Source organism: Drosophila simulans, chromosome 3L, assembly GCF_016746395.2.
Source record: "Drosophila simulans strain w501 chromosome 3L, Prin_Dsim_3.1, whole genome shotgun sequence".
Taxonomy (NCBI): Eukaryota; Metazoa; Arthropoda; class Insecta; order Diptera; family Drosophilidae; genus Drosophila; species Drosophila simulans.
In genome coordinates, this window is record NC_052522.2 from 10,680,010 (window position 1) to 10,694,921 (window position 14,912).

At 39.1% G+C, this 14,912-nt stretch overlaps 5 protein-coding genes across 6 annotated transcripts; 4 read left to right on the forward strand and 1 right to left on the reverse strand.

The window, feature by feature from the left end:
- The first annotated feature begins 2,438 nt into the window (after positions 1–2,438).
- Positions 2,439–3,160, forward strand: LOC120284704 (larval cuticle protein 4-like). The gene is made up of 2 exons (XM_039293084.2): positions 2,439–2,530; positions 2,675–3,160. The coding sequence occupies exons 1-2, from the start codon at positions 2,519–2,521 to the stop codon at positions 3,065–3,067; spliced, it is 405 nt and encodes a 134-aa protein (XP_039149018.1). The 5' UTR covers positions 2,439–2,518; the 3' UTR covers positions 3,068–3,160.
- LOC6737583 (pupal cuticle protein Edg-78E) lies at positions 2,468–6,706 on the forward strand. 2 transcript variants are annotated; one of them, XM_039293083.1, is made up of 2 exons: positions 2,468–2,530; positions 6,260–6,706. In XM_039293083.1, exons 1-2 carry the CDS (start codon positions 2,519–2,521, stop codon positions 6,596–6,598), a joined length of 351 nt encoding a protein of 116 aa, XP_039149017.1. In that variant the 5' UTR covers positions 2,468–2,518; the 3' UTR covers positions 6,599–6,706. The 2 variants fall into 2 exon arrangements, with proteins under 2 accessions (XP_039149017.1, XP_002084416.3); XM_002084380.3 differs by lacking the exon at positions 2,468–2,530 and adding an exon at positions 5,898–6,005.
- LOC120284202 (larval cuticle protein 4) lies at positions 4,098–4,966 on the forward strand. Its single transcript, XM_002084379.4, has 2 exons — positions 4,098–4,204; positions 4,481–4,966. The coding sequence occupies exons 1-2, from the start codon at positions 4,193–4,195 to the stop codon at positions 4,871–4,873; spliced, it is 405 nt and encodes a 134-aa protein (XP_002084415.1). The 5' UTR covers positions 4,098–4,192; the 3' UTR covers positions 4,874–4,966.
- Positions 6,707–7,278: 572 nt separating the features above from the next.
- LOC27207701 (endocuticle structural glycoprotein SgAbd-8) lies at positions 7,279–9,235 on the forward strand. The gene is made up of 3 exons (XM_016183383.3): positions 7,279–7,521; positions 8,036–8,208; positions 8,273–9,235. The coding sequence occupies exons 2-3, from the start codon at positions 8,197–8,199 to the stop codon at positions 8,627–8,629; spliced, it is 369 nt and encodes a 122-aa protein (XP_016031376.1). The 5' UTR covers positions 7,279–7,521; positions 8,036–8,196; the 3' UTR covers positions 8,630–9,235.
- A 223-nt stretch (positions 9,236–9,458) lies between these two features.
- LOC6739632 (diphosphoinositol polyphosphate phosphohydrolase 1) lies at positions 9,459–13,167 on the reverse strand. The gene is made up of 4 exons (XM_016174308.3): positions 12,013–13,167; positions 10,781–10,879; positions 10,481–10,636; positions 9,459–10,419 (listed from the first exon to the last, which is right to left on the reverse strand). The coding sequence occupies exons 2-4, from the start codon at positions 10,877–10,879 to the stop codon at positions 10,141–10,143; spliced, it is 534 nt and encodes a 177-aa protein (XP_016031377.1). The 5' UTR covers positions 12,013–13,167; the 3' UTR covers positions 9,459–10,140.
- Between the last annotated feature and the right edge of the window lie 1,745 nt (positions 13,168–14,912).

A 14,912-nucleotide genomic window follows, 5' to 3' on the forward strand; every position in this document is an offset into this window, starting at 1 on the left:
TTGCACCAATATTGACGCCTGATCTGCATAAAACTGAATCGAAACCTGAGAGATTATATACGAAATTATACATATCTATAGCCCAAAATCGGTGTGAATTATTGAAGCCGCCGAAGCCATTGACGCGCATCTCAAAGCGATGCCAATTTGTTTATTAATGAAAAAAGAAACGAGAAAACCGAATAAATCGACTAAAAATAATATAATACTTGGAACTAGTTTATGCTTAAAATGTTGCTGACCGAACGAATGCTGCAGTTTTTGAATATCGATCAGAGTACAAAAGATAATTGTTAATAAGTAGTCACTCAAATATATCAAATGTCATCATTTTGGGCATCTCGAATCGACCTTACTCTTTTTATGTCGGTACTATCTTTTGGGATTTATTTCTACATTGGGCATCTAGTCCAAACTTGGCTATATCGCCCTTAAAACGACTTACAACATTCGAGTAATTTGAGCGACTTAAATCTATTTTAGTATGATTTATTTAAATTTATGCGAAAACTTCGACAAGGTTGATTCAGTGACAGTAAAGACTAGGCTTTAAGAGAGCCAATCACCTTATAGCCACACTTTAAAAGGCATTAATAAGTGGCATTAAATTAATAATCATAATCGTATCTCGGCACTATGCATAATTATGGGAATAAAGTTCAGAGGGGATGCCCCGACTAACTTCGTGACGACAGCAAATCCAAGGGTGCTAAATACGTAATCAATGTTCGATCTGTTCTCAGAATTAACACGAGACTATGCCCAAAAAATCGGCACAAATCAATAAATCTTTTGAATGTCTTCGGCACGTTACCATGTCACCGAAACCCACAAATCCAACTTTGTATTAAACGCAACACAAGCACTTCCTATCGATCCGCCCAGACGGACTATTTCACTCTTGGCGTGTCATAAAGTTTAGTTTTACGAGCGACGTGTTCTCATCGGATGGATATCTGCCCAAGGCCATGCCCCCCAGGTTGAATAATTTCATTGGCACATCGAAAACCTATCAGCACAGTGGGCAGAAAGCAGTCATTAAAGTATCAAAAGATTATAAGGCCTCAAATATGATATAAGTGCTTATAAAGGATTTTTTAGCATCAAGTTTAAAATAAGGAACCATTTGTTTTACATGTTTAATATTTAATAATATTAGTATTTAAGGCAAATTTTTAAATTATTTTTATAGTATTTAAAACACTATCTAAAAGGTCACTAAAAGAATGAAAAACTAGTTTCAAAGCTGTTGTAAGTCATATAATACCCATACTTAATCTATCTGTATCTATCTATCTGTATCTAATTCTACTAATCGCTACTTTAAGGACTGGTTTGCATATTGCATAAAGTATTGCATATTACTTTTTTAAGCTTTCTATTGACCTGGGAACTGGTTGCGAACCACTGTGCTAGAATATGAGCTAATATTCTGAAAAATCATTAAAGGTGCCGCTGGTGACACGATACGTTTTGTAGTCTTTGGATTTTGGATAACGCGGATTAGGCGCGCCTGGCAACGGGTTAATCCAGTTTGATATCTCACTTGTGTACCAATTAGGCATTAACTCACTTTAATGGCCCAATTTGTTAAACGCACACATTTCAGCACCTCAGACGGACTTTACACGCGCGTAGAGCCCAAGAAAAGGTTTGACGAATCGAACTGGAAAAGTTAACCATTGAGCAGACCGGAGTAAAACCATAAATTATGCTAAAATTGTATCGAGACTGGTCGGTGTTTTAAATGCATTTAATTAATACAATTTTTGGGTGCGCCGCCTGAAACTGAATTTGGAACCAGAAACTGGAGTGTGCGGATCTCGAACCTCCAAGCAGACCTATGTGGCTGCGACATTGACATTGCCACATGGGGATCGTATTAACTTTTGCTCTTTGCAGTGCCCACACGCACAGCAGCGGTCAAGCTGGTAGGACCGATGTGCGACAATCTAGAAATAAGGTGCCTAAAAAGGAATTTTTACAACGAAATTGGTATACTTTAAAAAATTATGTTTAAAGAAATTTAAGGACTCACTAAATAAACTTAGTTAACATACAAATAACATTGGTAACCTTTTAAAAAATATTTTGTTATTTTTTAAATGAAGCTTTGAAGTATTTGAAAACTCTGCATTTATTAAATATTAATGTTTGAAAAGGCCATAGTTGTATGTATAATATTTTCATAATTAATTTCGATTACTTGTCTTATTTATTCACCTTAGTTGTATGAATGTGCATCACATCTTGGCTTGATTGAAAACTAAAAGAGTGGATTTTTGAACTTGTTCGTAGCTCTTTGGCTCTTAGGTCACTCTTAGTGCTCCAGTTTGGCCAATTTTGGCTATTCGATTTTATTGTTATTCAGATGCGTTTCCTGCAGCAGAGCGTAAAAGTTGTTTCGGTGGATCTGGTTTCAAGTCGAGAATTGGTATAAAAACCTAAGCAGTCTGCAGAATAGTCACCATTCAGAGTCGTCTCTCAGTTTAGACAAACGCACTCCAAGCCATCAAAGATGTTCCGCTACGTAAGTCAAAAGGATATTTATTACAACGAGATGTGTTTAGAATTCTTTAAGATATTTTAAACTTCTTGAAATATTTCCTATGGACTGAATCCAAAAATGTCTATGTTCAATTTGTAACTAACTGGGATCCATCTGCCTTTATAGCTGCTCGTCGCCTCCGCCGTCCTGGCCTGCGCCTTCGGTGCCGCCACTTACAACCAGGAAGCTGGTGCCTACATCACCAAGATCGTCTCCGACATCCAGCCCGAGGGCAACTACAACTACCAGTACGAGACCAGCAACGGAATCGCCGCCCAGGAGTCCGGAATTGGAGGAAACCACGCCACCGGAGGATTCTCCTGGTACTCTCCCGAGGGTGAGCTCGTCCAGATCTCGTACGTTGCCGACGAGAACGGCTACCAGCCCCAGGGAGCTCTCCTGCCCACACCTCCCCCAATCCCAGCTGCCATCCTTAAGAGCCTGGAGTACATCCGCACCCATCCCCAGTACGTCGAGCAGGAGTACCGCAGGCCCGCCCTGAAGAGGCTCATCGGTTAAGCGGGAGTGGAAGTCTTATGTGATAACATTTCAAAAGAGCTTTATTACGATTTAAAAAATGTTTTAAAATAAAGAAGAAACAAATTACATAAATCTATGTTTGTTTAAACTATTTCAAACTATTAAGATGGACAAGAATAATAGGTGCTTAATATATGAAATATGGTTTAAGATACAGCGAGGTCACGTAGCAAACTTATTTATATTGCACTTTTATATATTTAAATTTTATCAAATTTTCTTGTTAAAATTATTTTTTCAAGGATATGCTTACTTTACCTTCCTATTTGTTTTATAGTGGGAAAATACTGGCAATTCTATGTTAGATCTTAAGAACCAAATTAAAACCTTTAGGCAAACCAAATACTTGCCATCCAGTATCAAACAGAAATCAGCTATCAAGTCCTTGAAATTATAGTACTTATTCCGACCAATACCAACTATTTGTTATTTGTTATTTCAATAAAATGCACCCTTATTTCGAATGAGGTTGAACTGTTTATTTTTATGGCCTTTAAAATGAACAAATATATTTTAATTAACTTATTAAAAACAATTGTTTTCTGAAAAAATTTGGGATAATATCAGTAGCATTATGGGTTTATCTGATTAACCTGCCTTTTTAATCTCTTTAACTAATATGCTCATTTCAAAATGATAACGATTTGATTATCTTATCTTGGATATTTTGTACCATAATTGTGTGAAATCAATCGTATAATACTTTATAAGGATGGATTTCTGAATTTAATTAATAATTAGATGGTAATTCCTAATTAAAAACTTATTAGATAATATAAAAATATATGCGAATATGACTTTTTTTATATATGCATAATTTTATGATAAATATAACTATCTTGCCCGATAAATACTTACGCAAAAGTTAAGAGCCAAACTTATGTGCGTATGTGGCTCTTTACCTTTTTAAGCCGCTCCAGTTTGGTCAATCTCAGTTTGGCCATTGTCATTCATATGAGTTTCCTGCCGTCTGCCGTAAAAGTTGTTTGGGTGGATCGGGTTTCGCATCGAGAATACCTATAAAACATTGCCGATCAGCCACAGAGTCATCATTCAGAGTCGTCTCTTAGTCGCAGACACACGAACTCCTCCAAATCAGCTAAGATGTTCCGCTACGTAAGTATATCGCAAGGATAACTATTAAAACGCAGTGGAAAACAACACTTAGTGACAAAAAACTTGTTAAAGATATCCTAAAATATTAAAAATAAATATTAACACACAAAAATTATATAAAAGCAGTGGAATACAGCTATAAAAAATCAGTTAAATAGAAAAAAGCTACCGGACTTATAGATACCATGGATAGACTTGACCTTTCAAGACATTGGGAATTTCAACTACATTATGTGTCATCAAAACCCAAATTGCTATAATATCCTTGTCTTCTAGATGCTCGTCGCTTCCGCCGTCCTGGCCTGCGCCTACGGTGCCGCCACCTACAACCAGGAAGCTGGTGCCTACATCACCAAGATCGGCTCCGACATCCAGCCCGAGGGCAACTACAACTACCAGTACGAGACCAGCAACGGAATCGCCGCCCAGGAGTCCGGAATTGGAGGAAACCACGCCACCGGAGGATTCTCCTGGTACTCTCCCGAGGGTGAGCTCGTCCAGATCTCCTATGTGGCCGATGAGAACGGCTACCAGCCCCAGGGAGCACTCCTGCCCACTCCACCCCCAATCCCAGCTGCCATCCTTAAGAGCTTGGAGTACATCCGCACCCATCCCCAGTACGTCGAGCAGGAGTACCGCAGGCCCGCCCTGAAGAGGCTCATCGGTTAAGCGGGAGTGGAAGTCTTATGTGATAACATTTCAAAAGAGCTTTATTACGATTTAAAAAATGTTTTAAAATAAAGAAGAAACAAATTACATAAATCTATGTTTGTTTAAACTATTTCAAACTATTAAGATGGACAAGAATAATAGGTGCTTAATATATGAAATATGGTTTAATATTCTACGGGGTAACGCAGCAAACTTATATATATTGTACTTTATATTTTAATTTTTTTAAATTTTCTTGTTAAAATCCTCTTTTAAAGGATATTCTTACTTTACCTTCCTATTTGTTTTATAGTGGGAAAATACTGTCAATTTTATGTTAGATTTTAAGAACCAAATTAAAACCTTTAGGTAAACCACATACTTGCCATCCAGTATCAAACAGAATTCAGCTATCAAGTCCTTGAAATTATAGGAAAGTTGCAAAAGCGATCTGTAGTATATGATTCGACCAATACCATCTATTTGACCCCACTTATTTAAATATGCACCCTTTTTGCGAATGATGTTAAACTGTTTATTTTCATGGCCTTTAAAATGAACTAATATATTTTAATTAACTAATTAAAAACAATTGCTTACTGAAAAAAAGAATATCAGTAGAATTATGGGTTCAGCTCATTAATCTTTTTTTTTAATCACTTTAACTAATCTGCCCATTTCAAAATGATAACGATTTGATTATCTTATCTTTGATATTTTATACCATATTTGTGTGAAATCAATCAATATTTTATAAGGATGGTTTGTTGAATTTATTCAATTAATAGATGTTAATTCCTAATTAAAAACTTATTAGATACTATAAAAATATATTTGAATATGACTTTTTTAATATATGCTTAATTTAATGTTAAACATAACTATCTTGCCCGATGAATATTTATGCAAGAGTTAAGAGCCAGACTTAAGTTCGTATGTGGCCATTTTTAACTATTTAAGATGGTCCAGTTTGGCCATTGTCATTCATATGAGTTTCCTGGCGTCTGCCGTAAAAGTTGTTTGGGTGGATCGGGTTTCGCATCGAGAATACCTACAAAACATTGCCGATCAGCCACAGAGTCATCATTCAGAGTCGTCTCTTAGTCGCAGACACACGAACTCCTCCAAATCAGCTAAGATGATCCGCTACGTAAGTATATCGCAAGGATAACTATACCCCTGTTAAAGATATCCTAAAATATTAAAAATAAATATTAATACACAATAATTATAAGAAAGCTGTGGAATAAAACAATTAGTGCCACTAAAATGTTTAAGGATATCAAAATATTAACCAATATAATATATAGTTTATATTAACGATAAAAATATCCGTATCCGTATCCGTATCCATAGAACATATGTCATCAAAACCCAAATTGCAATAATAACCTTGTCTTCTAGATGCTCGTCGCCTCCGCCGTCCTGGCCTGCGCCTACGGTGCCGCCACCTACAACCCGAATGCTGATGCCACCATCGTCAAGTTCGACTCCGACTTCCAGCCCGAGGGCGACTACAAATACCACTACGAGACCAGCAACGGCATTTCCGCCGCGGAGGCCGGAAGTTTGCGAAACGAAGCCATCGGAGAATTCTCCTGGACCTCGCCCGAGGGTCAGCTCGTCAAGATCTCGTACGTGGCCGGCGAGAACGGCTACCTGCCCGAGGGAGATCTCTTGCCCACTCCTCCCCCAATCCCAGATGCCATCCTTAAGAGCTTGGAGTACATCCGCACCCATTAAGCAGAATCGGGAGTCAAATGTGACAACATTCATATGAAGCGCTTTATTACAAATCGTAAAAATGTTAATGTAGAAATGAAATAAACGACGAAGATGTAAAGAAAACAATCTTGAAAGTCAAATTTTCGTTGTTTAGGGCCAAGATCAGAATTCATAAGTTAAACCGTGGGATATATCAAAAAAATATATCCCAATTCTTTAGCATTATAGGTCCAAGGATATGATGGACGAAACAGTAGAGTTCATAGACGACTAGATACCTTTTGATGAAATCAAAATATTAAAAAAATTTTAAAAATTAGTGGGCGTGACATTTTTTTGAAGTTTGTAAGCAAATAAACTTGTAGGTTTCATAGTTCCTGAGATCTCAAAGTTCATACGGACGGACAGATAGACGTACGGACACTGGCAGATCGACTTGGATAGTGGCATCCGCACATCCTTCATCCTGTTAAAAATGTTTCATCGAATCTAGTGTATCCACTTATTCTACGATTATCGGGTATAAAACTTAGTAGTATTTGTTGGAGTGATTTATAAGCTGTTATATTATTAACATACGAATTGTTTTTTGCTTAGTTGCCGCACATCGCCACATTGACACCCATAGTTTGTGCTAATAAAAATTCATATTCAATAGTATACTTTTTGGATAATATCAAAATGTCAAACGTTTTTAAACTTATTTAAATGCAAGCTAAACTATCTCAAATCGGCAGCAGTCGTTAGAAATTTACGATGACACTTGGTGTTTTGTTTGAGTTTCAAGTTCGTCTCAGATCCAAACGCAAACTGCGCTGCCGGCATTTGCCCGCATTCACATTTCATTTGCATATCATTAACAACAAAAGCCGCTAATCGAGTGACAGAGCGTATAGTATTTTGGCGCCTCCATATCGGATACTCTAACTATTCAGAAGGCGGTAGGTTGACTTGGTAACTGGCTTTGGTGATCACTGAAATGCGAGTAACATTTACTTATAATCAAACTATTTTTATACATTTTTAGTTTAATTAAATCCTTTAAAATGATACATTTTTAAATTGAAATAAAATTAATTCCTAGTACAATCAACTTTTCCTTTTAAAATATGTATCACTTCTTAAATCATATACCCTTGTTTTAATTATACATTAATTTGACTCAAAAAGAGTGTGCCATATTCGCTGAAATATATCTAGCAACTCCATGTTCGACTTACGATTTATTTATTTATTATGAATATAAGTCAAGATTAGATAAGAAAAGAGGCATTGTGTGGCAGCGTCTGTAAATCGAGATCGTTGATCTGCGATTTCTAAGGCGCAGATAAGGAGAGGCCTTTACTCATAAGTTGCCTGGGTTATAGAGCACCTGGGTCGTAAAGCCGTAGTAAAAACAAACAACAGATGACAACTACTAAGCTCGTAAAAACGCGGTCAAATTCATATTTTCAGATGCGCGAATTAAATTAATAATTCGAAATGGCGAAGAGTCACCTGTTCGGCGATGGTGTAGGTGTAGGTCAGTGATCGTTGGGAGTATAAAACGATCTGTCGCCGAACTTGGAGATCAGTAATCAGTAATCAGTAGCAACTGCAGCAAATCCAGCACCAAAATGATCAAGACCGTAAGTCCGATGCGTTAAAAGCGATAATAGCATATCTAATTGGTGTATCTTTTCCGGCATCAAGGCGCTAATCATTTCCCTGTTCCTGGTGGCCGCCATCCGAGCTGCAGACGAATCACAGGCAGAGACCACCAAATACCGCAACGAGATCAAGCCGGATGGCTCATACAGCTGGGAATACGGAACCTCCAACGGCATCGATGCCCAGGAGAGTGGAGTGGGTGGAGTTCAAGCAACGGGATCCGTGAGCTACGCTGCTCCCGATGGAACACCCATCCAGCTGCAGTACACTGCCGACGAGAACGGATACCGTCCGACTGGTGCTCATCTGCCCACGCCGCCTCCCATTCCAGATTACATCCTCAAGGCTTTGGCCTACATCGAGGCGCATCCATTCCAGAGGATTCAGCTGAAGAAGTAGTCCTTAAAAACAGAAAATAGATTTAATGTAGCAAAATTATTATACAAAATAAATTAAATTTAAGAGAACCACCTTTTGTTTGAAGATCCTTAAGCTGCAAGTATATAGAAAACATAGTGAAACATTAATTTTTAAAAGCAAACAACTCACGCTGTGTTCTGTTTTCTTCTTTATTGGTTGTAAATCATCGTTTAATTGCAACAATTTGTGATATAATTTAGCGTTCCGATAAAAGTTCGTTTGTCGGCTTTAGTTTGCAACTAAAGTACAATTGATAGATCGATCAAATCATAGATTCAACTGCCAGACTTTGCTTCCATTGAGCTTGAATTAAAATTTCGTTTTGTTGCGCGCTTTTCAAGTGCCAAAAAATCATCGAAAAAATGTCACATCAAATTGTTTAACTCGTATGTATCTTGTATCTCTTAAATCACATTGAAAACATGCTCCTCTTCTTCGTTCCTAGCTGTGTTAATATTATAATCGCAATTGTTCTTTTATTTATTTATGCTTCTGAAAAGTACAACGTGCACATATCTTAGTAGTTGAATTAGTTCATAATATGTTGTTTGCTGGCTCCTCTAAATTCTCGCATTTTTTTTTTTACAATAAGTTAACGTTTATCCTTAAATTTCCCCTGCAGTGGGTTTTATATTCTTGCATAGGCAACTGTTGTTTAATATATTTAGGTTTTCTAATGATTTAGTTTCCGTCATTTGTCTAGTTCGTCGCAAGTCGAGTCTTAGGTTTCATTTCTTTCTGATCTATTTTTTTTTTTTTTTTTTTTGAAAAATTGTCCTTGACTGTGGGTGATTTGAAACGAAATCGATTCGTTAGTCATCGCTTAAATAGTTTTCGTTTTATTTAGGCCGCTTAGCATAGTTAATTAAGATCTCCTTTTGCGCTTGCTAAAGCCGATTCCAATTGGTTTGCTTGTTACATTAATCAATTAAGACGCCTTTTGAGTAAATTATAAAAAAGAGTAGAAAAATCTAATAGATATCGCTATTCTGGATTTTGTTGTTTAGTCCAACTAGTTTTAGTTTTTTTTTTAAGTTTCATTTCGTGTTTGCAAAAAGTGCTATTCGCTCAAAAATTATTACATGTGGTTTCCGTCTACTTCTGCGTCGTGTTATAGATCTCGAATAATATAAGTTATCGCTTAGCATTGATCGAGTAGCGTTTTTGTTTTCTTCACCTCCTCTCCACTCGCTCTGGAGTAAACATATAAATTTAGTTCCGATACACTTACTAAAGACATAAATGAACGCCTTGACTTAAACTTAAACGCAAATGGGGCTATGTGGGGGATGCGGGGTAACATAAGTGTCGCTTAACCAACATAATCTAGAAGACTGCCTGTCTATTTGTTAATTTCCAAAATGTCAAAATGTGTATGGTTGGTTCTCGGTATGGGTTTAGTTTTGGGGTTAGTGTTAGTCTCGCGGTTAAGTGTGGTGTGCATGTGTGGTTACTGCTTCCTGCGATCCGGATCCTGCATCCTGATGTCTTTATGCCGTAGTGGGCGATGCGGCTGGGGTGGCGGCATTGGTCAACTTGGGCGGATGCGTGGCGTTCACCACGCGATTCGTGTTGTCCAGCGTCTTCGAGTGCTGCAGCTGCATCAGATAGTGCTGCTGAGTCGGCTTGTGCAGCGCCAGCTGCGAGAGTGCATCATCGATGGTGAACCACTGGCGCTTGCGACCGATGCTCCGCGAATCCTCCCACTCGTCCAGTTCCTGAGTGACGTTCATCACGAACACCTCGGTGCGATGCATGTGGTCATTGTTCTAAACGGCGGCACACAGATTAGAATCAGTTTGAATGGAATATAGCTCACTTTGAACTTACCTCAAAGACACCGAGACAACGACCCAGATCGCCAACCACGCCGGCTTCCTCGAGCACTTCGCGTACGGCTGTCACCGATGACTCCTCTTCTGGTTCAACGCCGCCTCCTGGAACGATCCACAACTCCGGGCGACGAGATGAGGTTACCAAGAGTACCTGGGTACAAGTAAATATTTTGTTAGTTACTTTCTGGGAAAATCCTAATGCTATTTCTTTGAATTGCGAAATAATTTGTAACCTGCGAAGCCAAAAGTATCTGGACTTCAAATTAGATAAACAAGCCTACGAATTGTTACTCACCTCCGCCTCATTCTCCGATTTCACGCAAATACAAGCAGCTCGGCGTCTGAATCCATCCTTGTCGTAGATGCGAGTCGAGTTGGGCTTCTCCTTGACCATCTGGAAAGTGGAACACCCGAAATAAGAACAGTCACATTCGATGGCCATAAGTTTAACCTGCCTGATCCCCTCAATAATTTACCCCCTTATGTGCACGTTCGAAAATAACAATCGCTGATAGCTTGCAAAGCTCTTCATATATCATTTTATAGCTTGACGCGTTTAATTTAAATGTGCGGCACATGAAAATCGTGATTCCGACCTTATCAGATGCGAGATTGTGGGCCCATCGGCGAATTGCACTGCCTGTCCGTCCGGCTTATCACTTATCAGCCGGTCTTTCTCCGTGGATAGCATGCCGGACTCGTTTTCCGATTCCGTTCCTCGTCAATGGTATTACTGGTACTATTGTATGGCACTACATTTTACACCTGACGAGAAGGAAACGAGACTGGGCAGCGATATCAACACGTTGCTAACATATTGATTGATCGGTGTTGTGCTTATAATCGGAAAACGTTTAGAAACCCAAACGGACCAGATTAGCAGACCGTTAAATTCGGTGGGGAGAGCATTCGAAACAAGCTAGATGGGATAACCGCAGAGATCCTAGAACATGTGTTTAATGGCACTATATCAACTATATATAGTATTAAGCGTTATCTTCATAGACGCGAATTTATAGCACCAATAACTAGACACTGGAAAAGAGCCACATTTACTTCAAATTATCCAATTGTGTTAAAGTTTGCAAAGATACTTAGCTGCAATATAAGTCAATTTTCTTGGCATACTAAAACCGAAACTCTTAAATAAATTATCTAAATCTCTTACTAACGATGTTCCACTTTTACGCCTGAATACTCCACACTCCCCAACAATTACTCTATACTTAGTAGGGAATTATATGCAAACACATTATTAATGCAATCTTTATGAGATTTGAATAGTCTACTAAGACCCACAAAGGAAATTCATTATACTTTTAAGTACTTGTAAACATTTTAAGCTACTATCAATGCATTTTTATACTGTTGTATCTAGATGTGTAATCCCCGCATTCCCCATAGTTTACATATATGTAAACATATATAGATATTACATATATGTTTACTTTTTGGGGCACTAACAACGTATTGCTTGCAGGGTATCATTCAGGTCTGTTCCACCCCATTGCTTATCCCCGTTCTTACGTTTGCAGTGGTATTCGCTGATAGCAGATGCGCGTTGTTGTCTTCTTAGGCACTTGTTCTCCTCCTGCTCCTCGTCCCCTCTTCTCTTATCGCTCTGGCGCCCCTTCTCCTCGTCCGCTGCAACAAGTGTTGGATGTGTGTGTGTGTGTGATGGGGGGCTCTGGGTATTTGCGTGTGGAAGTGGTGAGCCGGTCGCTTTTGCTTCTTGCGATTTTCTGCTTTTCTGGCGATCTCGTGCCGCTATTTCGCAGGTGCTTCTCGGCCACTCTTGCGCTCCCTGGCTTCCGCTGTTCCTCACTCGACGGAATACAAAAGGAAATGGCGAAAAGTGCACAAACAAAATCTAAAGACGACACTTTCTGCGCTCGCACGTCACACGAGACGTTGTTTTCGTATTGGTATTGGTGGTCGGTGTTCGTGTACCGTGTGTTGTTGTTCGGAAGTAGTAACGAAAAAAGAACTGTTTGTTTGTTTGTGTGGGTGGGTGTGTGTGTGTGGGGGGAAAAAGCGAGAAACAGAAACTTGTTGAAAATATACAACAAAAAGTCAAAAACGAGGAGAACCGAAATGAAGAAGGAAATAAAGCGCAGACAGGGCAGAATTATTTAACTACTTTGCAAATATTGCATGTTGTTTTTGTTTTTTGTTGTTGTATTGGTTTTACACGGGAGAGCGTGCGAAGCGGTTATTCGTATGCGTGTGTGAGTAGCTTTTTCCTCGTCTCTCTCTCTCACGTTCTCACTCGTTCTTTGTCCTCAAACTTGAGATCCGATTTTAGATCCCAGCTCAAGTTATTTGCTTTTGTTGCCGTTTCACAGCTCCTCTTTCGCCTTTTTCGCCGTTATCCCAGCGACACACATGCACACATGCTTGCGCTTTCCATTGCCTCCACAATATCCGGCTGCGAAGAATGTGCGAAGTGAATTGGCACACGGCTGCTGGAAAAGCGGAAAACAAAACGACAAAACGCGTTCCAGTTGTTGTGTTTATTGTGCCACTCCATCCACGGAATTAATCCACTTCGGTGCGAAGAGACGGCGAACGCACACAGTCTCACGTTTTGCGCTTGCTTTTCTCGCTTTATTCACGCTTATTCTATTCACTTTCAAAGAGTGTGACCGTGCGACTATCGGAAAGTTAAACCATCCGGCTTTCATCTATATACCGCTTGTGTCGTTTTTGATATTGTAAATATACCAAAAAGCTCTTTCGAATTGGGGTATTCCCACTAGGGCTAAGCTAAGGTTTGTAAATTCTGTGCGTTTTTTAAGAGCTGTTTTATTTTCTGATTTTAATATTAAGTTCAATTTATGAAGTGAAAAATAATGTGCAATAGTCCAGATTATGCGTATTTTGTAGAAGTTCAATAGTTGCTTTTATGGGTGGGAGTCTCCGCTAATGCGGAGCTTTTACTTGCTTTTTTGGTTGTTGTTGCGGCGCCCTCTTTCGCTTTTCACGCGAACATTTATAATCAGTTTACATAATAGCCGCTGGAGGGCGCTCATGTATATTTCAAGATCCAGTACTAAAAAATAAATATATAAAAATAAAAATTTGTTAATATTCTGCTGCTTATTTCGTTTTTAGAACTTACGGCACTCTTATATGAGAATTTAGTCACTGTTTTTTGTTTTTGTTGGCGATAAAAAGACTTTATACCGTTATTTTTCCTATAAAATTCTTAACAAGTAGAACATCTATGTTTATTTGAAAATGTAGTAACCTAACAAGTTTTTCATAGTCACAATTAGAGTCTATATGTATCTCAGCATAAATAAACTTAAATTAATCTTAAATTATCTTTAAGCATTTGAACTCTGCATGCAAGTCCGCATGATTTACACTCTCGAAACCCCAACGCCGCCCAGAGAGTCGCACATTTTTGAGTCGCTGCCAGGAAAATTCGGTGAGGATACACTGGCAAAGGGGGGGAGTGCCAGGAGGACTTTCGGGCAGGTCGGAGGGCATGACTTTATGACCCAGGCGCAGCGAGTTACCCAAAATTTGTTTCTTGTCCTGTTGTCTGTCGCAGGTTTTGTTGTAAGCTTTTAATGCAACTACTTAGCATGGAGCATGGAGCATGGAGCACATGGGGTTTGGGGATTCCTTGGTGTCCTTGGCTCGCCTTAACCATTTCGGGGGGAGTACTCCGCCCCCAATTGGCTCCTTCGGCGATTCCTTTTGCTGCTTGGCTCTTTTTGCTTGCGACTGAGGCAAATTGCTTATTTCTTAATGCATTGCCATTTCCTTTTTTGGCTTTTCTTAGACAATTTGCCCCGGCATCGTGTCGCATGAGTTATGGCCTCAGTTTCCATTTCCATTGCCGTTTTCATTTCCATTTTCTTTTGGGTGACCATGCAGAAGTGTTAAGCAGTTTAACGCGCTTTTTTCATCGGCTTCTTCGGTCTCCTCGGGCATCTTCCACAGCTCCGCTGGGCGACACTTGTTTAGATGTTAATTCTGCCAAATCGATCGACTGCTCCTGCCCGACTTCCTCGTCCAGCCCCGCCCACTTTTCGGCTGGAGGAGCGGCACGCCTTGCTGCACATAAATTCAATGTCATAAATTTGGCACGAGGCGTCGCTCTGGCTACCAAAAAACTTTGCCTATTTGATGCGTTCGTATGACCTCAACCAGATAGAGAGCAATGAAATCAAATGTGGACAGGAGGCGATGGCAATGGTCCTCCAGGAACTCCAGGACCTCTGGGTATTGAAGCGGGCAACTAGAACGGCAAGTTCATACACACAATGAAACAACTTTAAAATATTAAGTATACGTTAAATGCCTCAATACAAATATGTTGTATTGCATTTCTATGATTTTAAATTTGTACAATCAAATAGGAAAATATTTGAAGTGTGTTTGTTATAAATCTGCATTATTTAACGTTTGTGTAA

Bases quoted from the DNA above. Each gene is read 5' to 3' on its own strand.
- LOC6739632 (XM_016174308.3), bottom strand. From the start codon at position 10,879: ATGGTCAAGGAGAAGCCCAACTCGACTCGCATCTACGACAAGGATGGA. The intron at 10,637-10,780 runs GTGAGTAACAAT...ACTTGTACCCAG, and splicing joins AATCGGAGAATGAGGCGGAG to GTACTCTTGGTAACCTCATC. The intron at 10,420-10,480 runs GTAAGTTCAAAG...GCCGCCGTTTAG, and splicing joins GTTGTCTCGGTGTCTTTGAG to AACAATGACCACATGCATCG.